This window comes from Phaseolus vulgaris, chromosome 3, assembly GCF_051622355.1.
Source record: "Phaseolus vulgaris cultivar YP4 chromosome 3, ASM5162235v1, whole genome shotgun sequence".
Taxonomy (NCBI): Eukaryota; Viridiplantae; Streptophyta; class Magnoliopsida; order Fabales; family Fabaceae; genus Phaseolus; species Phaseolus vulgaris.
The window spans coordinates 41,634,747-41,660,603 of NC_143500.1; the positions used below are offsets into that span (position 1 = coordinate 41,634,747).

General features: G+C 33.1%; 3 protein-coding genes across 3 annotated transcripts; 2 read left to right on the forward strand and 1 right to left on the reverse strand.

Annotated features, from left to right (window-relative positions):
* Positions 1-6,486: 6,486 nt before the first annotated feature.
* On the forward strand, positions 6,487-8,683 carry LOC137807663 (uncharacterized). The gene is made up of 2 exons (XM_068608409.2): positions 6,487-7,098; positions 7,303-8,683. Exons 1-2 carry the CDS (start codon positions 6,886-6,888, stop codon positions 8,512-8,514), a joined length of 1,425 nt encoding a protein of 474 aa, XP_068464510.1. The 5' UTR covers positions 6,487-6,885; the 3' UTR covers positions 8,515-8,683.
* Positions 8,684-8,969: 286 nt separating this feature from the next.
* LOC137807664 (early nodulin-like protein 6) lies at positions 8,970-10,194 on the forward strand. Its single transcript, XM_068608410.2, has 2 exons — positions 8,970-9,399; positions 9,666-10,194. The coding sequence occupies exons 1-2, from the start codon at positions 9,216-9,218 to the stop codon at positions 10,010-10,012; spliced, it is 531 nt and encodes a 176-aa protein (XP_068464511.1). The 5' UTR covers positions 8,970-9,215; the 3' UTR covers positions 10,013-10,194.
* A 1,379-nt stretch (positions 10,195-11,573) lies between these two features.
* On the reverse strand, positions 11,574-16,466 carry LOC137807665 (DEAD-box ATP-dependent RNA helicase 27). Its single transcript, XM_068608412.2, has 12 exons — positions 16,005-16,466; positions 15,695-15,880; positions 15,392-15,577; positions 14,918-15,001; positions 14,428-14,469; positions 14,131-14,202; positions 13,743-14,042; positions 13,209-13,247; positions 13,031-13,135; positions 12,679-12,747; positions 12,465-12,590; positions 11,574-11,961 (listed from the first exon to the last, which is right to left on the reverse strand). The coding sequence occupies exons 1-12, from the start codon at positions 16,356-16,358 to the stop codon at positions 11,788-11,790; spliced, it is 1,737 nt and encodes a 578-aa protein (XP_068464513.1). The 5' UTR covers positions 16,359-16,466; the 3' UTR covers positions 11,574-11,787.
* Positions 16,467-25,857: the final 9,391 nt, after the last annotated feature.

The window sequence follows — 25,857 nt, forward strand, 5'->3', positions numbered from 1 at the left end:
AGTAACATTTTTATGCCAAACTGATAAAAGAAAGTTGGACGATGCATTAATAAACAAGAAAGACCGGGCGATACATCAAAAAGCAAAATAAAGAAGCCACACCCCGGCCTGGGAGGAAATTAAAAACAAGAACAGGCCACACCCCGGCCAAGGGTAAAACCTAGTCTTGAACTTCCACGCACTCTCCCTCCTCAGCCTCGGCCTCCCCCTCATGGGTCCCGGCCGCCTGAGCCTCCTACGCCTCCAAAGCCCCCGCCTCGGCGCTTGGAATCAACCGACCCTGGTGAACTTCATAGTCCATATTAAAATCACCAGAGGCCGGCGGTCCCCCATAAAGAAAATGGGCTTGGCGCACGGCTCGGTTGAAGCACTGCTTAAACAGCTCCTCCGACTCGTCATAATTCTGGTCGAGCTCAGCTTCAACCTGCTCCTTGGCAGTTTGGAGGGCGGCCAATTCAGCGGCCAAGGACGACAGCTTCTCCTCAGCCATCCTCTTCACTTCAACAGCTTCGGCTGCCGCCTTCAAAGCCTCCTCTTTAGCCGAGGCCAAAAGCCGTCTCGCTTCGGCAGCATCCTTCTCAGCGAGCTCCCTCTTGGCAGCCTCCCGAGCGGCGTTGGCCGACAGGTCATCATTGGCAGTCAAGGACCGCTTCAGGTTCTCTCGAGCCTCGGCCAGCTCTTGCTCCAACCCTGAGACATCCTCGGCATGCTGACCGTGACCTTCAATCCCTTGCTCAACAAGAACGATGGACCGGCACATAAGCTCCAGCCCACTCTTCAGCAGGTCCAAGGGGGCGACCGACCGGATCGACTCCCGGGTCCCCTCAGGGAGAGCCACGCGAACTCTACGCGTAAACTTGTGACTACCCCCTAGAAGATCTAAGGCCGAGGTCGACGGCCGATGACCACCAGCTGAAGCACCGGATGCTTGCTCCACGTGCCGAGGCGAGAGAGAGCCCACCTCGACCAACTCGCGGCGAGAAGGAGGCGGCGTCGGCAGAGAGCCGGGGGAACGATAGGTGGTGGCAATGTTACCACCATCCCTCGCCCTTTTCTTGGACTTCCGGGAAGGACCGGCCGGGTCCCTCTCGGCAGCAGGGGCGGCAGGAGCGTTCGCAGGAAGAACGTCGATGCTTCGACGTCCCTTTCGGTCAGCCGCCCTCTTTCGGTATTCGTCAAGGACGCTAACGCCGGCCGGTTTCTCTTGAACCATTGTAGCTGCACAACAAAAACATAAGTTAGAAAGCGTAAACGAAATTACCGACCGGCACAACAAAAACACAAGTTAGAAAGCGTAAACGAAATTACCGACCGGCACAACAAAAACGCGAACCCATACCCCTATTGGCCGCCCAACGCGCTGACTCGGTGTATGCACCGATCAGCGATCGGCAAGGAAGCTTCCTTGGGAGTGCGTCGAAGAAGGAGAGAATCTCCACCTCCTCCTCACTCTCCGTCGGCCTCGGCCAAAACTTAAACCCTGTGGGTTGGGAGGTCCAGTATAAGGGGAACCGAGACCGACCGGCTCGGTCAAAGAAAAAAGCCGTCGCCTCGGGCCGAATGACGACCTTGACAAACCTTTCCTTAAACCGTTTATACGAGACCGCGAAGGGGTCGAACAATACACGTCCCGGCCGGCCGGCCAAAGAGAGCCAAGAGGCTAAACAACCGGGGTAAGAACCATAGTAACAAAGAAAAGAAGAAGGGGTGGGGCGAAGTCGCATGACGTCACACAGCAAGCGAAACGCTTGAAGGGACGCCCACGTATTTGGATGCACTTGGGTGGGCGCCACGTTGAGCGTCCGTAGGACGCCCATTGTGAACTCATCAAAAGGGAGGGAGACGTGAAGATCTGAAAAAAAGCAAGTATACATATAAAAAAAGGGAGGACCGGCATCAGCCCGACCCATACACACCCTCTCGGTCAGACCACAAGGCAGGATTCTAAAGTAATCTGGATCCCTAGAATCGTCGGAATCCTCGCCCGCTTTCAACACCGGGCACTTAGCCAAAAATTTGGCCACAGACTTCTCGGTATCATAAGACGACGAGAACTCAACAACACTAGGATCCACCAAACTAAAATCCGCGAGTGGAACGGCCGTCGGGGGTGATCCGGCCGGGCGACAACGGTAATAAGGGGAGAGTCCGACCGGTCAACAGCGTTAACCGGGTCGTCCCCCCTAACCACCTCTACCATGGGTGGCACCTCGGCCACCCCAGCCGATAAGGAATCAGTGGCAGACGAAGAGGATGATGAAGAGGTTGACAAAGAGGAAGAAAGCCCAAGGGCAGGAGAAGGACGACCGAGGGAAGAATGACATCACTAACCTGTGAAAAGAAAAGAAAGGCGAAGGCAAAGCTTAGCAAGAAGGCCGAACGGTCACTCGGTTCTTAGAGCAGTGGGCGATGAAAGGCTCGGCTATCAGATAAACTAACTCAGAAAATGCAAGGTTTCAACACTGTTGAAGACCCTTATTTATAGGGCCCATGGGCCTCGGAATTCGAAGCGACGAGTCAATCTCAACCGTTAGATCTCTTAGATCCAACGGTTCACAATACTTCCCGCCCGAAAAACCCCTCATTAATGCCAATCATGTCACGTCACCAAGGGTCACGTCACGCCGCCCAGGTCACATCACACCTCGAGAAATGAAATAGCCGCACGACCAAGGGAGACCGACCGACCCCCATCGTTAAAGACTCATCGGGCATAACTTACGCATCTGCCCTTGAGTCTGGGGGGCAAGTGTACCGGTACGGGGCGAGGCCGGGACCCACCTGGCTGCCCGATGCCCAGTCAACCTGACCGAGACCAGGGGAACCTGGCTGAGGCCTTAGAAGACTTGGCCGACAGGCCGACAGGTCGAGACCTTGGAAGACTTGGCCGACTGTCCGAAAGGTCGAGACCTTAGAAGACTTGGCCGGCAGGCCGAGACCTTGGAAGACTTGGCCGACTGTCCGAAAGGTCGAGACCTTAGAAGACTTAACTAAGACGACCGAGACCACAAGGATTTGGCCGATGGCCGACCCACACCACGGGAACTTGGCCGATAGCCGAACCCTGTTACAATTAACACTCAAACAAAGGTCAGTAAAGCTAATCCATCATCAAGAAGTAGGTAATGCAATCCTAAGCGGTATCTACCTCGATAAACGGGCCCAACAAGGTAGGTCCATTAGAATAATATAAATAGCGCGCATCCCAAGGAGTAAGGTATGTCATTATTACTGTTCACCACCTACCTGAGAGCTAACCACCCGCTTTACTGACTTGAGCGTCGGAGTGCCTTCGCAGGTACCCCCACCATCCGGTGTTCACCCGACGACCGAGTCCCGAGTGCCGAAAGATAAGCAGAAGGAAGAGAAGGATCCCAGTTCATCACTCAGCCACCTGCCCGACCGAAGGAAGGAGAAGAAGACTTCAACAGTTCTCTAGGTCCCATCTCCCTAGCAGGAACAAAAAGAATCATCTCTACTAATACAAATACGACTTCAGTTAGAAAAAATTGGAAGTCGTCTCTACAAGACTTGAGTGAAAATTGAAAAAAAAATAAAAATTACGACTTCTGTTCACCTATTTAAAAAACAAACCTAACATTTTTTTGAAAAACAAAAACTATTAAAATGTGCTTCAAAGGACGATTGCGAAATATAGAAAAAAAACTTTGAAAATCATTTATAGAAGCACGATTTCTAATTTGAAACAAAATTCTTCACAACAAAAGTCATGTACCTAAACATGACTTTTTCATATTAAAATTGTTCTTCCATGCACATCAGACTAATTTCTATAACTATTTCGAAATTTACCCGATAAAAAATAGAAAAAAATTACATTAATTATATAAATTTCTTACTTAATAATAATAATATGTATTATGTGATAGGTTTTGTTAGGTACGAGTATGTAGTAGTTTAAAAACAACCCTCTTATATGTTTTTTTTTTCTATCATTTGCCTTATGTTTTATATTAATTTTAATTTAAATAAATCCATTTAATTTGATCAGATTTTTTTTTATGATAGTGTGCCTTGATACATTTTGTAGTTTTATATTATTTAATTAATTAACCGCATGCAAAAATATAATACATTTGTTTATGAAGTACGCGCAAATTTTCTAGAGACATTAAAAACTACAATATTGTAAATTCATTTTTTTCCAATTTTCAATTAAAAAAACAAAATTTAAAATATAAGAAAACAAAAACTGTTTTGAACCAAAGTGAAAACAAGAGAGTATTGAACAGAATTCGTGATTAGAAAACATCTTTATTTTAAAATCATGTTTTTTAAAATTTGTTCATTTTGATAATACCATTCTCATTAGTGCTAACGATATACAACTTGATAAAAAAAACGTCTGTGCTTGTTTTTTAAAGTTATACTTTTCACTGTTAAATTCTCAATATTTTCTACAAAATCTTCTAAGAATTTTCATAATAAATCGTATCTTCTGCTAATTTTTTTTAAAATATTATATTTACAACTTTTTTTCATACATTATTTAATATTTAAACAAATTTATGACCTCTAATTTCTAATTCCTGCATTATGAATTTATGATGGCCCAGAAAAAAGTACATCCATTTTTCTCTAATCAACATATCTACACACTCTTAACTGTTAGTATATTTGATCTAAAGTATTTAAATAAATATTAGTCATATTTATCAATTTCACATCTTATGTTTAAGATTTGAATATCTCCAACTTATATCTTCATCATCAACTAGTGTGTCTGAGATCTTCAACAATATTAAATATTTAAAAAAGTTATTGTTTACAATAAATAAATTTAGGCAAAACTACTTTTAATAAATAACATTTGTAATCTATATAAAAATAATCTAAAAAAAAGAAAACTATATTTATCAAATATTTTCTCTCTTTTTCACTATTGAAACAAATCATATTGGTTTAGTTGTGTGGTGTGAGGAAAGGAAAAAACAAGTATAAAAAATATGTAATGTTGTTGAGGAATGGGGAAAATCAGATAACTAAGACTATTTTTCACATTTCTTGTACACTTTTATCTGTTCCCTTAACATCATATAATTAATGGCATTTAGCATTTGTTTTTTCTCCCCTTAATTCCCAAAGATTCTGCACTTTTATTCAACGAGATCATTTTTTCATTAAACCAGGCCCTACCCTCTTACATGTACTTTCAAAACCAAGCTTCTGATATGAAAATTGATGGCTGGGGAGAGTAGAGAGACCTTAGTCTTGGATGAAGAACTGTTGAAAAGGACTTTGGACGGTGACTGTGAGCTGGCTTCCTTGCAGCTGCATGCAGTACTCAGTGGGGTGTAGCCAAGTTCTGTTTTAGCCTGTCCTATGCCCTAGGGTGGTCCAAACTTTTACTTGCATTTGCAACATTGCTTCCATAATTATTGTTATTTGATAATATAAATGAATGTCTACAACCTTCAATGAGCAACTAAAATAGTAGTTCTTTAGGTTACTTTTTCTTTCCTAATAAGCAATGCCATGTTGTCCCAATGTCATGGTTGGATTTGCTGATCTATCCTTTCTGAACAGGATTGAGTTGCTAGAAAAGGAAAAACAAAATCTTCACACACAAAAAGAAAAAAAGTCAATTGTGGGGTGATTGTAGCACTTCTTTGATTAACCTTTTAAAACTACACTATAGAATCAAGAGTTGCTTAATTTGTGTGAAGTAAATAAATAAGCTGTTACTCTTATGAGTTGCACAGTTGAACCATTAAACATGCTTCCATTGCTAATAAAATGTTAGAAACATATCACAGTACCTCAGAATGATTACCACTTGATAATAGAAGATTGTTGTAATTTGGTATAAACAGTGTCCATGTATATTGCATATGTGCATGTGACTCTTCCTAGTGTTTCAGAAGAGGAGTTATAAAAAGGGTCCCCAACCTAGTTCAACCTTACCCCACTCTAATATTATGTTTAAAGACTCTGTTGTACTTTATAAATTATTACATAATCACTTCTCATGCTTTATCTTGTACAAATTCTTAGAATATGAGTTTATGTTTAAATTTATCCTACAAAATATGCACCTTTTATTGGATTCTTAAAGTTATACATAAAATTTAAATATGAAACTGTGATTGAGGCACTTGCGCAATGAATGAGAAGGTACCCTTCTGAGTCTGAGCATAGTGAGAGAGAGAGTTGAAAAACTGATATTGATTGAAGTTGATAAATGACGTGCTTGGAAGTTTGTCCTTCCTTTCTTTCAACGTTTGATCTATAATGAACTCAGTTCCTTAGCAAAAGGAGAAGAAGGAACTTATTATAATGTATGATTAGTTGGCTTTTCATATCAGAAAAGCACATGCATTTGCATTGTAGGCTGAACAGTTGAATTTCTCAGCTATCGACCTCTTAATTGCCACCTTGTTTGGTGGACCTTCCCCAAGGAAAATTCGTGGCAAGAAGCTAGTTAAGTATTCTGTATTTGGGTGAAATTACTTGTGATTAAGACATGTGCTAATAGTTTGAGATGGCTCTTGGTTCATTCACTTTTTCTGCAAAGTAAAAAACCCCTCTTAATTGCATCGCCTCTCATGCATCTCTTTCCATTTTATAGTCTCATTCAGTCCATTATTGTGTTTGCTTTTACTTCCTTTTCTTCCTTGGGAGGTTTTACTAACAAATTATGCTAGCAAGGCTTCGTTTTAGACCCTTCATATTCTCTGTTGCACTGGCCCTGAACGTTTTAGTCAGCAGCACTCTATCACTGTTCCTGTTTCCTTGCATGTTATAGCTAGTACCATCCTGTGATCCAGCCCATAAATAACTTAGATTGGCCCCATGAGTTTTTCCTATTCTGTTCCTCGAAGCTACATATTTTCTTGAGTGATATTTTCTGCTTTGATACTGAGAATGGCTGTGAGATTTTTATCATGGAACTGCCACTATTTTCTTTGTTTTCTGTTCCTCAGTTTGTCATGTCTTTGTAAGGGCCAAGACTCTTCATTGACACCAATGAAGAAAAAAGAGAAGGAGGTCATATACTCTGTTATTCAAGGGTTTGTAGGGAAGTGGTGGAACGGTTCATATCTGTATCCAGATCCCTGTGGATGGACTCCTATACAGGTTTGAAATCTTGAACTTTCAAAGGAAAAAAAATCAATCGGATAATGTTTATACCATTGTTTACTTCCTTTTTCGGTCTGAATCACTACCAATTTCAGTGGAACAGTACTATCTTAATTCTAAACTGTTACCACTAAAACAAAGGTTGTGTTTCTATTCAGTGCTCTGACAACTTTAAACTTCTATATTTTGGATTATGTGCAGGGAGTTTCCTGTGAGCAATATGATGATGGCTTCTGGTATGTGAGTACTGTAAACTTTGGACCAGTTTTTGACAACTCTCACATGTGCAGCCATGATGCCCAATTCCCTCAGCAACTATTCAATCTGAAGCACCTAAAAGTCCTCTCACTCTCCAGTTGCTTCCTTTCCCCAACCAAAAATCCTGTTAAACTCCCTCTTTCCAACTGGGACAAGTTCTCACACAGTTTGGAATCTTTAACACTTAGATCAAACCCTGGTCTTGTTGGCACCATTCCATCCACAATTGGCAGCCTTAGGAAGCTTCAATCTCTGGTACTGCTGGAAAATGGGTTAATAGGTAAATTACCACTGAGTATTAGTAATTTGGTGAGGTTGAGGCAACTAGTCCTTGCAAGAAACTATTTGGTGGGGGAGGTTCCAGCCAACTATGGAGGGCTTTCTGAGCTTTTAATATTTGATGCAAGCAGGAATAATCTCTCAGGAGTTTTGCCATCAACACTTGGATTTTTGGATTCACTTCTAAAGCTTGATTTGAGCAACAACATGCTAGAGGGAGAGTTGCCAAGGCAGCTGGGAAGACTAAAGAATCTAACCATACTTGATATCAGCCATAACAAACTTAGAGGTGGATTAGCTAGGACTCTCCAAGAACTTGTTTCCTTAAAGCATTTAGTTTTGTCCAACAACCATATAGGGGGTGATCTCTTGGGAGTTAGGTGGGAAAATTTCATAAACACAGAAACATTGGACCTTTCTAACATAGGTTTGGAAGGGAGTGTCCCAGAGTCCATGGCAAAAATGAAAAGGCTTAGATTTCTTGACCTCAGCAACAATAATCTCTCTGGAAATGTGTCTAAAAGTTTGGAAAATCTGACATGTCTTGGAGCTCTTCATGTAAATGGAAACAACTTGACTGGGACACTTGACTTCTCAGAGAGGTTTTACATGAAAATGGGAATGCGTTTTGCAGCTTGGAATAATGCAAATCTCTGTTACATTGTCAAACCAAACCACCAAATACCTTATGGAGTAAAACCTTGTGAGCAGAACATTACTATATCTGAAGGGTTTTCAACTGTAAAAATAACTGAAGGGAATTACGAGGATTCCTTTGTAGTGGCCTCTTTGGGAGCCTCAGGCTTTCATGGACTTTGGTGGGTTTTCACTGTAAATGGAGTTCTTAATGCTTTCCTGTGGAATATGTTATTTTAGTTCATCAGAGAAATCTAGAGAAGTAGCTACAATTACCACTGATGCCATCTATTGCTAAACAAATTTACGACCTCTAATTTCTAATACCTGCATTATGAATTTATGATGGCCCAGAAAAAGTACATCCATGGTTCTCTAATCAACATATGTACACACTCTTAAGTCTTAACTCTTGCGTATATTTGATTTAACAATGAACATGTATTCTCCTAAGTTTTTCTTTTCTGTTATGCAAGTAGCTATCTTCATCTTTTGCTGACCCTTTTTTTGTTAACTGTTTTTTCAAGGTTATATAACTTAATGAATGTAATCAAATTCAGATGAACAAAAAAATTAGTATTAATTTAGAAAAGAAAACAAACAAAAAAATCTTAATTATAATTTATATCTCACTACTTAATCACCTAATTTCTCTCAACAACCTTGATCACTATAAAACAGTTAAGACCAAGTCATAGACCATTGTTACCATTTGCTAACAAAGCTCACCCACGACCCCCAAAACGTTGCTGATAAAAAAAACGACCCCCAAAACGTGCTCCTCAATCCTCTCCCTCGTCAACAAACTTCATTTTTCAACTTTAAGTCTCTTTTTAAGTCCAAGGTGACCAACCCCATTATCTCCCATACCACCAACACTTTCACTCTTTTGCAGCAAGAAAGCACACACTACACTAGAGAGAGTATCTAGAAATCCAAATATGGCTATTCCCTTCAAAGCCTCATACCCACTTTTCCTTTGCTTGATTCTTTTCTGTGGTGTCAATTGCACTGAGTTTGAAGTTGGAGGCCATGATGGTTGGGTTGTCCCAAAGACAGACGATGATTCTCAAATGTACAATCAGTGGGCATCCCAAAACAGATTCAAGGTTGATGACACTCTTCGTAAGTAACACTCCTTAACAGCTTAAATATATAACGTGTAACCATTTAATTTTCTGCATATTCAAATACAGTATGCACGATCACCCTCAAAATTTGTAACTAGGTTCTTAAATCCTCATGTTTGTCAATTTTATGCCATATAAAGATCAAAGAAATCATATAAATTCATAATCTGATCATTTTTCCTTGTAAAAAAATCATGCTTATTTTGTAATTAGTAGCATATGGGGTGTCCACGAATTGTTGAACTTTTGGAATTGCTTTAGTTTTCAAGTACGAGAAAGACTCAGTTATGGAGGTGACAGAAGAAGAATATGAAGATTGTAAATCCCCTCGTCCCCTCTTTTTCTCCAACAATGGTGACACTGTCTTCAAGTTTGACAGGCCAGGCTTGTTCTACTTCATTAGTGGGGTTCGTGGTCACTGTGACAGAGGGCAGAAGATGATCATCAAGGTCTTGGATATAGAGGCAACACCATCACCCCAATATGCAAATGAAAGTGCACCAAAGCCACATAAAAAAAGTGGAGTTGCTGAACTGACTCCTATGAGGATAATAACAGCATCCACACTTTTTGTTATGTCAACCTTCTTGCTTCAGCTTTATGTTTGATTCTTGTGTGTTATATCAGAGTCTTAGGTTTGTGAGTAGCAGTTTATTTGTTGTTTTGGTCATGTGTCAGTGTTGGAAGGATTGGACTTCATTATTAGTTAATGTTTGTAGGGGTTAAAATGTTTCCTTTCTGAGTTGGTATAGATTATTCCTATGACTCAACCTGATTTACATTTATCATGAGATCCTCATTTACTTCTATTGAAAATGATCTTTCTTTCTGATAATGAACTAGTATTATTGATCCTCTTTTCAATCAAAGAGAAACCAATATGAGGGTATTTTGTGACCTGAAGGAGAATAATCTGCTATATGATGGTCAAGGACTTAAATTAAAGTTCCATTTCATGAATAAATAATAGAAAAATAGAGAAAATAGGTTATGCATGTTTAATTGTCATCCATCAATAATATTTTTTGACTTAACAGTATAATACATAATCCTTAGACTCTAAGTTATATGAGTTTAGGTTAATAAAATTTTGAGAACACACATTTTTATAACTTAGTAAAAAATATTCATTTATACTTTAACAAATAATATTTTAAAATATTTCATACTTTATAATTTACGGTATGAAAGCTATTTTTCAACACAATTTAATCAAAAGATTTTTTTATTATTATTTAACAAGTCTGAACAATAATTAATTGTGGCTTAATCAATGGTTACTTTGCCACATAACTATATTACGTTCAAAAGTATTCATATAACTGTACTAGAAAAAAGGTTTACACTAAAGGGTTTATAATGTTATAAAATTGTGTAAAAAAAGGCACCGAATGAAAATGTGTTAACTTCTCAAAGGTCTATTAAACGCATAATTTGATTCAAAATCATTTTTGCTTTAATCTTATAACTCTTTTGCCAAGATAGATGATAAAAGAGGCTTTTGCTTCCCGATCATTTTGGACTATATAATTTTTATTTTAAATACCTAAATTATTCTTTAATTTTATTTTTAAACAAAAGAGTGTGAAGGTTGGTTGTTGGTACTGTGGATTGAAGTTGTGACTGTGATTGAAGTTTGGGTTAGTTGATTGAGGTAAAAATGGGTACTTATGACCATATTTCTATCATTTTATATAGGGCAAGTTATAAAATAATAGAGTGCATGAAGCAAAACCCTAAAAGTTATTACTCCTTTAGTATTACGGGCAATAACCTAGTTACATAGGCCTAGGTGAATTTTAGTCAATTCAATAAAAAAAACATTAAAATAAGCAAATGAAAAAACTTAGCATACAATTTTGAACCGATTCAGATCTTCGGAAGTTCTTCCAATGCTGAATATAAGCAAAAAAAATAGTAATTTATAATAATTAAAAATTAATTGATGTCTTTTAACTATATTATTTGATTTAAAAAGCAAATAAATTTCTTAAACTGTCTTTAATTGGAATTTGATATAAAAATAAGTCATTAGAAATAAATTTTCAATTGTCTTATTAAATATGATAAAGGTAATTAAAACCTGCTTATATCTGAAACAACATCAAACAATTTTTTTTTCTTATTTTAAGACTGAAAGCATTACAGATTACCATACTAAAAAAATCATTGATTGGACTCAGGTATAATTTCATTAATATTACAGTTGAAGAATGGCATACAAATTTTAAGGTGAATAACTAATCGCTTCAATAATGGAATAATGTTTGACTAATTTACACAACACAACACATCTGTGACAAAATTTTGGGTATATGTAAAAAATTGTGGGTGTGGCAAGAAGATGCAGAGAAACCCACAGAATAAAGCAGCATGTCTACTGCTAGTGCCTCACAAACTGCCGCCTGTCATCAGCACCTCTCTTTCCATAGGGATTGCTGTCGTTGAATCCGTGTCTACCTCCATCAACTTTACGCGTTTTATTCCTTTGCTTACTGCTGTTTATGTTTAGTGTCACGTTTGGTGGGTTTGAGAAACAAAACGAAGAAGCAACAGCCTGCTCAAGTACCAAAATTGGTAATTAATTATCATGATACATGCTATACTATTCAAATAATATATATATATATAAGCAATAACTCTTTCTTTTCCCCTGATCAAGAAAAAAACAAAAGGCTATCCAAAACCATTAAGTCTCTCAATTTAGAGTGTCAATCAGTTTCATAATATCTATGCACGTCTAACATGATATGATGTGCCCTTTAACTGTTCAAGCTTTCTTTAATCTATATGTTCGTTCCTTGACTATTAATGTTCCAGTAATTTATTACCAGCCATCTATTTCGATATTATGCCCATTTGCCCCCCCTATCCTCAAAATGAAAGGAAAAGATAAGAGTAACATGATTTAAAATGCCACAGCTGCAATAGCAGTGCACAATTTGCATATAAAAAACGGAGTTACCTAATGTTTCTCATAGGAGTTCATATTCATGTAGTTCTAAAAAACACGAAAGATAGTACAAAAAAACAAAAAGCAACATAAAGTGAAAGCCGTACCTGAAAATCAAGACGGTGAACATTGAATATATCCTTCATGGAATGTGAATTATAAGCTAATATGTATGATCTATAAGCTTCTTTCGCCATCTTGTTCAAATAAAAATTGTTGACAACCAAATTCTCCTGGGAGTTATCAGGATAATCCTTTGTAAGATTGCAGTTGGCTACTATATAAAACAAATATTACTTAAGTATAAGGAAAGGAACCTACCAGGTGAGATTGTACGTTAGCCACCTTCTTTTCATCATATGCATACTCTTTAACAGGGACCTTAGCTGCCTGAAATTAAGCATAAATATAAAGTTATTATTAGGGAAAGCTGAGTATAATTATTTACAAAAATGGGCTTAGAATCTTGGGGCCTGGTCTGGGGGAGTAGCAACCACTGCTTCCACTAACATTATATTCCAGGCTTGAAAATCACACGGTTTCCTGGAGGAATATATTTTTTGGAAACCCTACTTTCTTGGATAAGTACAAGCATAAACTAGAATCCTCAACTAAATTATAATTCAGCATCAGCCAGCTTACCAATCCATATTGTTAAATGAAAGAAACTGACCTTCAGGTAGCGGAGAAATTGCAATTCTTCAGGAATTAGAAAAAGCAAAGCATTTCCTTTTCCACCTTCACCACGAGCAGTTCTACCGACCCTGTGGATATATTCCTGGAAGCAGTAAAAAAAAATGTTATACCGTACACCAAACATACAAGACTGCTAAGACGCAAATGAAAGGTACCTTAGGTTCATCAGGTGGATCATATTGCACAATCCAGTCCTACAACGCAAACAAAAACAAACATAAATCTTGTATATCTAATGCTTTTCTATTAACAGAACATAATGCTCATAAGCACAGAAACCAAATTAAAGATATAAATATACAGAGACGATCTAAACGGACAGAATTTTCTAGGATAGCATTGTCATTGCTTCTATTAGTAGGATAGAATGGTTTATCAACCCTAGTTATGCAGCTCAGTTAATAGTTTAGAGAGGTTGTGTCATTGGGCATAGAGGTATATATGATGGCCATTGCTGGCTTGACATGATTTGCATGTTGATTCTGATTTTATAATATTTTATGAAGGAAGATTTTCTACCTTTCTTTCCTGAAGTTATCTTATGTTGCCTCAGTTTATTTTAGCCAGTTATTGGATTGAAGATGATTGATTGCATGTCGTTCGGAAAGAGGGGGAATATCTTATAAGTTTAAAAACAGTCATTTTCAATCAAGAAATATTCATGTAAGTTGATAAGGAAATTAATATACCACAGCAGGTATGTCAAGTCCACGAGCAGCAACATCAGTACATAGCAAGATCCCCTTTCCTGCTTTGCAAAAATCAAAAAAGGTTGTTGTCCGTGTCTGCTGCTTTTGTTTTCCATGAATACTTGAGCAATTCAATTGAACGAGATTAAGAATGTCTGCATGGAATTTGACAGAGTTGCATGAAGAGAAAAAGACCATCACTTTTTTTGACTGGTGTCTCTTCAAAAAAGAATAGAGAACAATAAAGCGCTTGGCACAGGGTACAACAACATAACCCTGAAGCAACCCTTCGTTTGTGACCTGCATTCTCAAAGGGTAATGATGATTATTATAAGTATAACTACTACAAACAAAATTCAGTTATTAAGATAAAGTGGGGAGAAATGACCTTGGTTCTCCCATCATCCACATCAATATAGATGGGAGTTGTCTGAAATGACAAGCGGGCAAGATCCTCAACCTGTATTTAAAGGGGGACACACATTTCCTTATTTTTACTTCGAAATATATTATCAAGCATCAGAATTCTAGTGTATCAAGCAATGCATTGAATATCAACTCCTAACGTATCCAAGTATATGTATGTATGCTTGCATGTGCAAAAATATTAAGAATTGAAAACAATGAAATTAGGATTTTATATCAGAGAAAGAAATTGATGAAGGATAGAAAATGAAGAACAGACCTTCTTTGTTTGTGTCGCGGAAAATAAAGCTGTTTGCCTACTCTGTAGAAGGATAAACAGATTAATTGGTCAGACTCTCAGATGTTAGCTAAAACACAGAAAATATAAACTTATCCCTGCCCCTGTATAAAAATACAAGCAAGATGATACGGCATACTTAGAACTATGAGAAAATACAATTTAGAAGTTGAGGCAAAAGCACCAGGAGTTGTTCCTGTATCTAGCTAAGTGCAAGCAGCTTCTTACATTCAAAGTTAATAGATTCCTGGGCAGAATTCATAATTTTACTTTTCTTCTCCGATAAAAGAAAGAAGATATTTGCGAAATTATAATTATTGAAGTCCTTTTTTATAGGTGTTCCTCCAGCCAAATAATCCAATCCAAAGAGAAAATGATATAGGAAAAAGACCAATTTCAGGACACCATTATATATTCATAGGCACGTGCATGTGGAAAGGAGAGAGGAAAAGGAAAAACAAGTTCTGTATACCTTTGGAAGGATCTTAATAATCTGTTTCATTTCCTCTTCAAAGTTTGCTTCTAAGATTCTGTCAGCTTCATCAATCATGAGACACTGCCATATCATGCAGGAATATAGAGTAAGTGAATAGCCTAAGTACACTCTCACTAACACATGCCCGTAAACATCTACTAGAACTCAAAATATTAAAAAGTTCAAGAACATTCAATCCATAATGGAAACTAGAAAAGCTTCTAAGATCAAATTTATTTATAATATTTCATCACTAAATAGAGATTCATGAACTGAAGGTGGCTTTCTTTAATTCCTGTTTTCTCCCACAAAAAGAACGCACCAAACTGAACACAACAGCAAAAGTAATATGGACAAAGTGTAAGATGGACAAAGTTTCAATTGAAATATTCTTGATATTTTGTAACCAGGCAGACCGCGAGAAAGGACAATAACGAATGGTCCTTTAAACGAAGGGGGACAGTAATTTACCTTCAAGTTTTTGTATATGAATCCTTTTGTGTTTTGAAGATGATCTAGAAGACGACCAGGAGTTCCTACCAATAGATTTATCCCTTTAGCTAGGCGTGCAGCTTCAAGTTTTCTAGTTGAACCTCCAATAACCAATCCAAGAGTTTGTGAATGATACTTGAGAAGCTCCTTGGCCACAGCATGTGTCTAATTGAAACGATGAATCAACAAATAAGAAAAAAAAAACTATTTAATCAAACCGCAAGCTAAAACAAATGAAGCAAAGAAGCGCATATTATGAGCAAATAAGCCGGAATTTATTACCTGTATTGCAAGCTCTCTAGTTGGGCATATAACAACAACACCAGCTCCATTACGGGGTGTAAACTTAACATTGTACAACAGCTCCACAGCAGGAATTAAGAAGGCCAGAGTTTTTCCAGAACCGGTTCTTGCAGCACCAAGCACATCTTTTCCAATCAAGAGAGGCGGAATTGCTCTCGCTTGAATCTGCATTCATGATTCATAATCAACTCTATTGTGTTACACACAAATAAAAAATAAAAAAACACTATCCTAAAAAAGCTTAGCTTAATAATTTGAAGGATTATGGAAGATGAAACTGTAGCATTACCTGAGTCATGTGCTGGAATCCCATATCCATGATGGCCTTATAAGTAGGTTCAGACAATCCCAGAGATTCAAATGACTCGGAGCTCATAATTCCAGACCCACCATTGTTCTTCACCTTTCTCTCTTCCCCTTCACTTTCTCCTTCCACTTTCTTCTTCTTATTCTTCTTCTTATTCTTCGAGGATTCTCCATCGCTATCTGTGTCATTCCCATTCTCCTCTTCTTCTGGACGCTCCTCGGTAGCATTATCCCGAGGACGTTTTTTCTCGCGCTTCTTCTTATTCTTCTGATTTTTGTTCTTCTTTTCGTCCATCGGTGAGGCTTGAAGGTTTTCTTCTGCTTCTGCCATTGTCATATTTTGCACACTCAACCCTAATGGCTAATATCTTCTTCTTCCTTCTTCTCCCCCTTGTTAAACCCTACTTTCGCACGCTTCATATGTGCACGTGCGCGATGGCGGGACATTGTAAATAGCTGAATGGTTTGGGCTATATGGGTTTCAATCAGGCCCAAAAAATCTGGTAAGGTAATAGTCAGCACACTCCTGTTAATAGGCTTCTTCTTCCTGCACCCCTACATTTTTCTTCCTGCATCCCCACAATTTTTTAAATCCCGAAACTGAGCTTAATCTTTTATTTGAAAAAGGACACTGTGGTTACCGGAAATAGGGATCTGGGGGTGTGCTACAGATTCATCAATCCAGAATTGAATTTTTTTTTTTCGGATGAGGGGGTGTTCTAGAAGTAATTTTTACATAAATTATTGATTTCCGAATTGCTGAATTTGGAAGCCTAATTCTGTTATGGATTCGTAGATCCAGAATGCTTTTTTTTTTAATGATGGATTTGTGAAATGCATATTTTGAATTATGGATTGGTAAATCCGAAATTTTACCAGAAGTGTCAATCCGAAATTTTACCGGATTCCATGATCCATAATGCAAAAAAATAAATACAGTTCAGGTGCATTTTAGGATTTTTATAAAATAATAGGGATAATTTGGTCTTTGCATAACATTGTGGGGGTGCAGAAAGAAAAATGTAGGGGTGTAGGAAGAAACTGCCCTATTAATATTGGGTCAACAATAATTTTTTATTGGTACATCCTTATCTTCACCTTCATATTAATCGTAAAAAATCAGTTTTTAACTTTAAAAAAAATCAAATAACCTTAAATAAAGCATAATTTTATATTTTTAAATAACCTAAATTGCACTCTCATATCTTCCTTCCGGACGCAACACATCCATTCTTCTGCGACGACAACATTTGAGATAAGATGGCAATGCGGGTTGGTCCGTCCAGCAAAGGTCTGCCCACATAAGGGCAAACCCGCATACAATTGTTTTTATAAGAAATTCAATAAAAATGTTTGTTATTGAAAAATTGAATATAAAATAATTCAATCAAAATATTTGTCACTTTTTGCATTGCTACTGAAAAAATGAATAATAAAATTGAATTAATATAAATAGATTACAATTGAATAAAAAATTGAAGATATGTTTGTTACTAATATAAAACATCGAACATCAATATTCTTTTCTTCCATTTAAAACTTAATCAAACATCAATAATTTCATTAACATAAAGCATCAAACATCAATATTCTTTCATTTCAAAACATATCAAACATCAAATAACTACATCGCTACATTAAACATAGTCAATTAAAAAACATCACTATTCTTCCATTTTAATAACATTAGATGCATGTTGGTACATTCCTCGTCCATTCCAATCCAATTTTCAAACTAAAATCATGTCGAAAAAATATAGAATAAACATATAATTAAAATTAATGGTTTAACCAATATGGTTACCGTACAAAATAAAATATGATCTTACTCCCACAATAAATAAGAAATGATGATTCAACTATTTCAATCCAATTTCAAGAAACATTATTGACATTTTTTTTTTCTTTCTATATTTTGATTCAAATATAGGTGTTTGACATCCAGAATTAATTTGTTCTCAACTATTCAATATGTATTACATGTACTACCAAAATCTTTTTGCATCATAAGAGTCTATTACAATCAAATTTTGTTTTGATAAGCAAGGATAACACAAGGTCATGTTTTCAGTTGTGTAAATTAAAATTAATTGTTCAACCAATATAATCATCGTATAAACTAAATGGTTATCATACACAATAAATATATGATCATACTCCCACAATAAATTGGAATGAAGATTCAACTACTTCATTCCAATTTAAAAAAATATGATTGACTACGGGTTATGCAGGATGAGCTTAAGTGAGTTGGTGGGTTGAATTACTGAGTCCGCCATGGATTTTTTGCTAACGGGTAGCGGGCCGACTTGCATGACCCGCCTCGTATTGTCATCCCTAATTCGAGAGAGCAGTTCCGTTATTTCAGAATGTGTGATAGAGTTGTCGAAAGTGTTCGTTTATTCAATGTTCTTCGATGTGAAGATGATTTATTTTTAGTTTTCTACTTCATTTTTACACTTCATTTTTTTATGGATTTTGTGGCTACCAAAAGAATGAATAAAAATTTAGAAAAATAATTTTTTTTCCCCTTAAACTAAGAATAAAAGTAAACATATTTTTTAAATATCTTTATGTTTTATTTAATTCAGTTATTTCATTATTCAAAGAGAAATAATTTAATTATTGTTAACATATATTTTTATGACACAAATTAGCTTAAATAACTTAATACTATTATTTAGCTTTTCTAGCATTTAAAAATAAGCAACATCAAACATATTTTTTAAAATAAAAAAAAATCAATTTAAATGTCATATTTGACTAACTTCCTTTTTTATAGGAAAAATTATTTAAGACATATTGAGTTTTTATTTATATATATTTTATTAACAGGAAGTTAATATAGATTAAATATTTTGTTAATTTTAATTTGTGCTTTAATTGAAAGTAATATTGGAATTAAAAAAATATATAGAAATGAATGAGAATGTAACAAGGTGCATGGAGAATTTGCCTTTTTTTTCACTATTGATCTTTGATCTTTGTAATATATTTTGCCCTTTTTGTTTGACTAATGATCTTTTTAATATTTTTTGCCCTTTTTATTGATCTTTGTAATATTTTTTATTTGGTCTATGTAATATTTCCTCCACCCATCATTTTCTTCCTGCACCCATAAAAATTGTGAAATGAAAAAAATATTTTGGGAGGTCTTTTTCTCTTTCACGAATTTCCAATTTTGGAATATCAATCTCGGAACTCATTCCTATAATCCGATTTCCGAAAACACTCACGTCACCATACCCAAGTTAAGACCTTATTTAGGGGAAATTAAGAAGGTAATAAACCACTTGTTTGGATAAATATATAATTCTAAAAGGATAGAAAAAGATAAATAAGTCAAAAAAATGTGAATTGATGGAATCAAGCATCAAAATAATCTAAAGAGATTTAAACTAATATTAAACTATTAACTATAATTTGTTACTTTTTAGACAACCCATTTGAATGAGAAACAATAATTGGTGAAATGTGGTGAAACTTTATTAAAGCATTGAGAATGAATATATTCTTAATAAACACTTATTTTCCATTTAACTTATCTCTTGATGCACAGTGAAACTTAAAAGAAAAAGAAAGGTGCAGAGCTGAAAAAGAAGATATCAGAAATAGATAAGAAGTGCATTACACATTTTGTAGTTCTTTAATAGTTGACATTGAAAACAAAGAGACATGATTGGGCAAAACACTATAGGAACTTGGGAAAATGGAAACATTATGATGAAGAAATAGTGCATTAGTTAATGTCATTGCATGAAGACAATAAGCTGAATTTGGTCACAACTTTCATTATTCCCACTGCACTTAATTATGTTCCTCTTCTTCTCAGTAGGATCCAAAATGCTATAAAATATGGAAAACAAAAGTAGTCAATATTCAAGAACATTGTCTGCTTTGGTCATTACATTTCATTGATGTTGTTTCTCATAAGCCTAAAGGAAAAAGAAAAAGAAGAACAGGTTGAAGACAGTGTTGGCCAATGAATGCACCCAAAAACACTATGGATGTTCAAATGATTCCTTAGCAGAAATCAAAATTCGTGTAATTCATCATTGTTCAATGAATCAAATATTCCACTCGAAAGTTAAGTTGATTGATAGAGTAAAAAGAAGAATTCGTCTGCATTATAATTTGTTGTGGCGTGATTTATTATTATGTCTTGCTTACTGGGTAATTAATGTTTTTTATTAATTAGTGAATAACATTTTTTTTGGTTAAAGTTGGTCTTCTTACAATTAGAGAACGTGGAGAAAAAAAATAATAATTCTTATAGGCTATCATTTTTTAAAATATTAATTTAATTATGTACTTTTTTTAAAAATAAACTAAAATTGTCATTTTGTTAGTTTAGAATTGAATTTATGGATAATTTGAGGAGGAAATTTGTGGAAAAGGGAGGTAGTGAATTTGTGAGGATTATAGTGGATGTGGGAAGATTTGTGAGGATACGTGAGGTTGTTTGGATTGAAAGAGGATAGAGTCCTAAGTTTACAAATTTATCTTTGTTATTAAAAAAATATTTGAACAATGAATTATGATATTTTTTTGTGTAAATTTGAATTAATTAAATTTTTCTAATATATAATATTCATAATTACTTGTATTTTTCAATAAAAAAATATAATAAAAAATATTTTTGTGTTAAATTAAAATAAAGTTATTAAATATATTAAAATTTATGAAAATAATATTTATTATTATATTCATTTGTTATTTTATATAACTAACTATATATGTTTTGTTGATATAATAAAATTATTTTATTATTTATAATTATACATTGTTATTAATAATATAATTAAATATTTTTAAAAGTATTAAACAAATTTATGAAATATTTAATTTTGTATATTGTATAATAAAATGCATGCACAAAGATATTTGGATAAAATACAATAATCCTACATAAAGCACAAATCTCTTTATTTATGTAAAAAATCATATTCTTTCTCCCACTTTCAAAACCATTAAAAAAAAACATACATTCTCTCTTTCCTCTTGACATTGAAAGAAGGTTTTGCATTGATAAAAGCATTTAAGAAGTGAATAATCTGTTATGTTTACACCTCTTCTTAGGTAACCGATGTTTGAATATTGAATGCTATTAATATTAAATGAGAACAGTAATTATATTAAATTTCAGTTCAAAGACCTACCTCCAAATTGCAAACTTAAGTAATTTATTACACCAATTTAAAAAACTTATTCACTCTTATGCAACAAAAAAAAGTAGCATGAATCTGCTGAATGCGCCAACCAAATTAAGTCCAACTGTTCTATTGCATGCATATTTATAATATGCGTTTGGAGTAATCTTATAGTTCTTCCATTCTTTCACCTCTTTTTTACTCATGGGTGAAGGAGCACTATTCTCACCCTCTTATTTTCCACTACACAAATCTTTTAAAACTGCACAACATTATTTTTATGGAAAATGACGAACACGTTTCAAGACACATTTGTTACTTATACAAGTGCATACAAAATCTGAATGCGCATAATATAATATACAAGTAAGTGTGATTCATTTTCTATTGTAAAAGATATAATTATTGTTTTAATATATCAAATAATCTTACATTACATATAAAAATGGAGATAAAGAGTAATTTAAATATATTTTTTCTTTAATTTTTCTATTTCTTTTTTAAAGATAAAATTGTAATGGAAGTTTGAACTCTAAAGTAAACAATACTTTAGATATAGTGATTAACTTAATAATGATATCTCAACGGACATAAATTTGAAACATTGGTATTGTATTGTATGTGGAAAAATGATTTAAATGATGAATCATATTTCCCTAACCCTCGATCGGGGGACTTAAGGTTGGAATTCTTTTTACGAAATAGTCTATGAGGTTCCAACCTATTTTCCTGCTTCACTCTTCTTCCGCTTGGATGGATTTTGGAAGTTGACTAGTAAACTCTTTTCCATGAGATCTTTTCTGTTAATGGAGTGAATTTTTTTTATTTTTTTTTATATCTATTATTTCTTCATGTGAAAAGAGCATTCGACTCTGAACTTAAATTTGTTTGGTCGTTACCAATATAGGAAAAATTTAGATGTAGAGTTCTAATAAAAGAAAAGACATTTATAAGAGTCTCGAGGCGAACATTTCAATTTCAAAAAAATGATGTTTTTAACAAGAAATTATAAAAGATGATCATGTTGAACTTCGTTCAACGAAACTCAATCGACTTCGAGAAAAAAAACACTAATAAAACTAATAAGGAAAGTGCAAGCGAACAAGGATATTTTAATATTTATAAATGCTTAAAAATGTTTCGCTTTCATTCGCATTTTGAAAAATATTCGTTTTTTTCAAGTAAAATACACGAAATTGAACTTTAAAAAGATTGCATTTCATGTCACGTTATCCTAGGGCAATGTGACCCGTTGAGTGAAGCCGCATAAATAACACAATGCCTCAAACTTATCATGAATACTCATAATCAATGTTTTATGGCGATTTGCTCCATCTCAAAACATTATAATTACACTAAGCTCGTATTATTGAGATGTACGAACAGTCACAAAGTCTGACCTAAATCTAGTTGTGAAAAGACAACCTATTCTTTGAAGCTCATTAAAAAATGTGATAGAGTTAAAATTTTAGAATAAAGTTCTCCTAAACTTAGGGACTTGTGTACTATACTAACAAATAAAACCACTTGAAAATTTGAATAACTCATTCACTTGAAAAGTTATTTATGTTGTACCAGATTGATCAATCCAATATTTGGTAACAATCTCATTGGATCTTAATCTATGTCCATAAGTTTATAAATATAACTTTATTCTTTAGGGAGTACTCACTCCGTCTCATTCATCCACTTAAATGCTTTCATATTTCTCCAAGATTTTGTTAACTTGAGTATTGAATAATTTTTTGCACCTAAATCTCCACTCGGTGTTTCTCAATAACATTCGACAAGTTTTCAATAGAAAAATCAACTTAACCCAAAACTCAATTATCCATCTCGAACGACGAACAATTATAATTTAAATTTTTGACCATATAATTAAAAAGAAATACAAATTATATTATTATGGATGTTAATCCTAATGTTTTATATTTTTGTGTTGAAATTACTATTTTTTATATTTTAATATCTTTTTTATTATTCTCACAATATAAAAAATTGTTTGTATCATCAAGTTCATAATTTAATAAATTCTTTAATTACATATTTTTTTTCTTTTTTTAAATAATTATTTCTTATGATCCTTTTTCAAACAAAGAAAAAGGCAAGAGAAGAGAAAGTATGAAAAAATACGAAAGATTATTTTCATTTATAATAACAATGATTTTTAACCATCATTATATGTTTTTGTGAATCAATTTACAATTTTGTTGTGAATGGTTGATATTATGTAAATTTATATTTTGAATTTTTTTAAAGATAAAATTATGTTTATAAATTATTTTGCAATAGAATACTGTCTAGTTAGGTAATATATTTGTTTTTCACATGTGTTTATTATACTTGAGATATTATACTACAAATATTACTAACTTTTTTTATATAGTTTATCGGTTTATAAATATATTTTATCTAACTGCTAATAATAATATTTAGATATAGTTGAATTTAATAATCTTAATTTCAATGAATAATTTCATTGTTTAAATTAATGTCTTATAATTGATATTAATATTTTATTTAGTATTAAGAAATAATATTTTATTTAGTATTAAGAAATAATATTTTACTTATTAAAATATAATTTCTATGATTAATGTTTATTTATATTTTAATCAGTTAAACTGTATTGGTATTAATCATTTTCAGCCAGTATCATATATTATCAAAAGTAAAACCTACAAAATGATTTAAAATATAATTTTAAAATTATTTTAAATTTTATAAAAATATATTTTAAAATTATGAGTTATAAATGTATAAATCTAGTATTTACAATAAAAAAGTTATGTAAATCCTTGAAGGGTTTAAAATATGATCTAAATTTTTTTGCTCTTTATGTTAAATATAAAGCACAGAGTATTATGTATATAATATGTAAAAAAAATTATACAGTAAATATACATTATTTGTATAAAAAATAATTTATTATAAATTCATTTTTCATCTTATTTTTTTATGTGTTCACCTAATGTCCTATATATTATAATTTTATAACATATTATGTTAATTATAATATATTGATATTATTTTACATATTTTTTTATGTAATGTAATTAAATTTTCTATTTTAAATCATTTAATAAAATAAATATTAAATAATTGAAAAAAATTAATATGTTTTTAGAAGTTATCTGTTATTATTTTTATAATTAGTTTTTAGTATATTAATAAGGCTCATAATTTGTTTTTTTTATAAGACTACATTATGCTAGAGCCAGTGGTGGAATTACATGTGTGCATGTCCATTTATTTTATAATAAAAAAAAATTGTAATTACAAGTTAATTATTATAATAAAATAATTAAAAATATAATTAAAATTTATTAAAACTAAAAAAATTGTATATATAACAAATGATTATAGAAAGAATTTTAATTGATTGTTATAATGTTTATAGTATATAATAAAAACACTTGTAGAACTAAATAAAGCTATAATGAAATATAAAAATTCTTATTTAAAATATTATAATTATAATTATAGAATAAAAATATTTCTATTGTTATGAGCAACCCGAAAAGGAAAACTAAGATGTCATGAATATAATCATAAAAAAAAGTTAAGAAAAGGGTATATATTTATTAAATTTTAAAAAATGTAATAATTGTATAAGATTCAACGCGTATAATCTTTAATTATATATATATATATATATATATCATTTAACAGTTTAAATATTTATTATTTTTGTTGAATCTTTATCGGTGATAAATTTATTTATTGTATATAAATTAAAATAAATAGTAATATTAATATGTTTTAACACGTAAAAAATGTTAAATTATGTCAATTGGTAAATATAACTAGGAAGATAATATTTTATAATTAAATCTGAACCTTCAGAAATTATATCCAGAATAATTAAAGATAACACATTTTGATGATTGAATATATGTATCTAACAATTTAATAAAAAGAAAATTCCTAGAATTCATATTTCCAAACCTACAAGAATTTTAATAATCTATTTTTATGAATTTCAGATTTTTTGAATTGGTAACTGTTAATCTTTGACAAAATATAACTATGTGTGTACAAGATAATATTTGAAAAAGGAACAGTTTATTAAGTTTTTTAATATTTGTTCAATAACTAGACAATTTTATAACAGAAATGGTCTCTAGATTGTTTAGTAAATTTCATTCAATAAATATAAACGCCAAATCTTATGTTTTAATTAAATCATGTAAAGGAGGTAAATTTTTTATTGTAATTTTTTGCTTACTAAAAAAGTATTTATTTATGTGTAAAACAATGTAAGAAAATATATTAATATAAAGAAAAAATCAGTTTAAGTAATGATATTACCAAAATCATATATATATTTGAAGATTTAATCACATGTTTTGCTTGCCTTTGAAGTTCAATGACACTTGAAACTTCCTTAGGTGAAATATTCTTTTGAATTATGATTGAAAGTGAATGAAGAACAGTAATTTAATAAACTCTTTAGAACAAACTTATGACTTTTTTAAAGAATTATGATTTTCTTCATAATTTATTCACATTCCTCCCAGAGTTAGGTGGAAAGTTTGTAGCACCATATTAATTTAAATTTGTATTTAATTTTAATTCATATAAAATAAATAAAATGAAAAGTTTGTAGTTAAGTTCCAAAAGTTCAATAGTTTCACATAGTGAAAATATATATTATTTAATTTCATAGTATCATTAATGTTTTTA

Excerpts from the sequence above, each read along its gene's own strand:
- LOC137807663 (XM_068608409.2), top strand. The coding sequence starts at position 6,886 with ATGGCTGTGAGATTTTTATCATGGAACTGCCACTATTTTCTTTGTTTT. Across the intron at positions 7,099-7,302 it reads GTGGATGGACTCCTATACAG|GGAGTTTCCTGTGAGCAATA; the intron begins GTTTGAAATCTT and ends GATTATGTGCAG.
- LOC137807664 (XM_068608410.2), top strand. The coding sequence starts at position 9,216 with ATGGCTATTCCCTTCAAAGCCTCATACCCACTTTTCCTTTGCTTGATT. Across the intron at positions 9,400-9,665 it reads CAAGGTTGATGACACTCTTC|TTTTCAAGTACGAGAAAGAC; the intron begins GTAAGTAACACT and ends GAATTGCTTTAG.
- LOC137807665 (XM_068608412.2), bottom strand. The coding sequence starts at position 16,358 with ATGACAATGGCAGAAGCAGAAGAAAACCTTCAAGCCTCACCGATGGAC. Across the intron at positions 15,881-16,004 it reads GATTCCAGCACATGACTCAG|ATTCAAGCGAGAGCAATTCC; the intron begins GTAATGCTACAG and ends TCATGAATGCAG. Across the intron at positions 14,043-14,130 it reads TGGATGATGGGAGAACCAAG|GTCACAAACGAAGGGTTGCT; the intron begins GTCATTTCTCCC and ends TTGAGAATGCAG.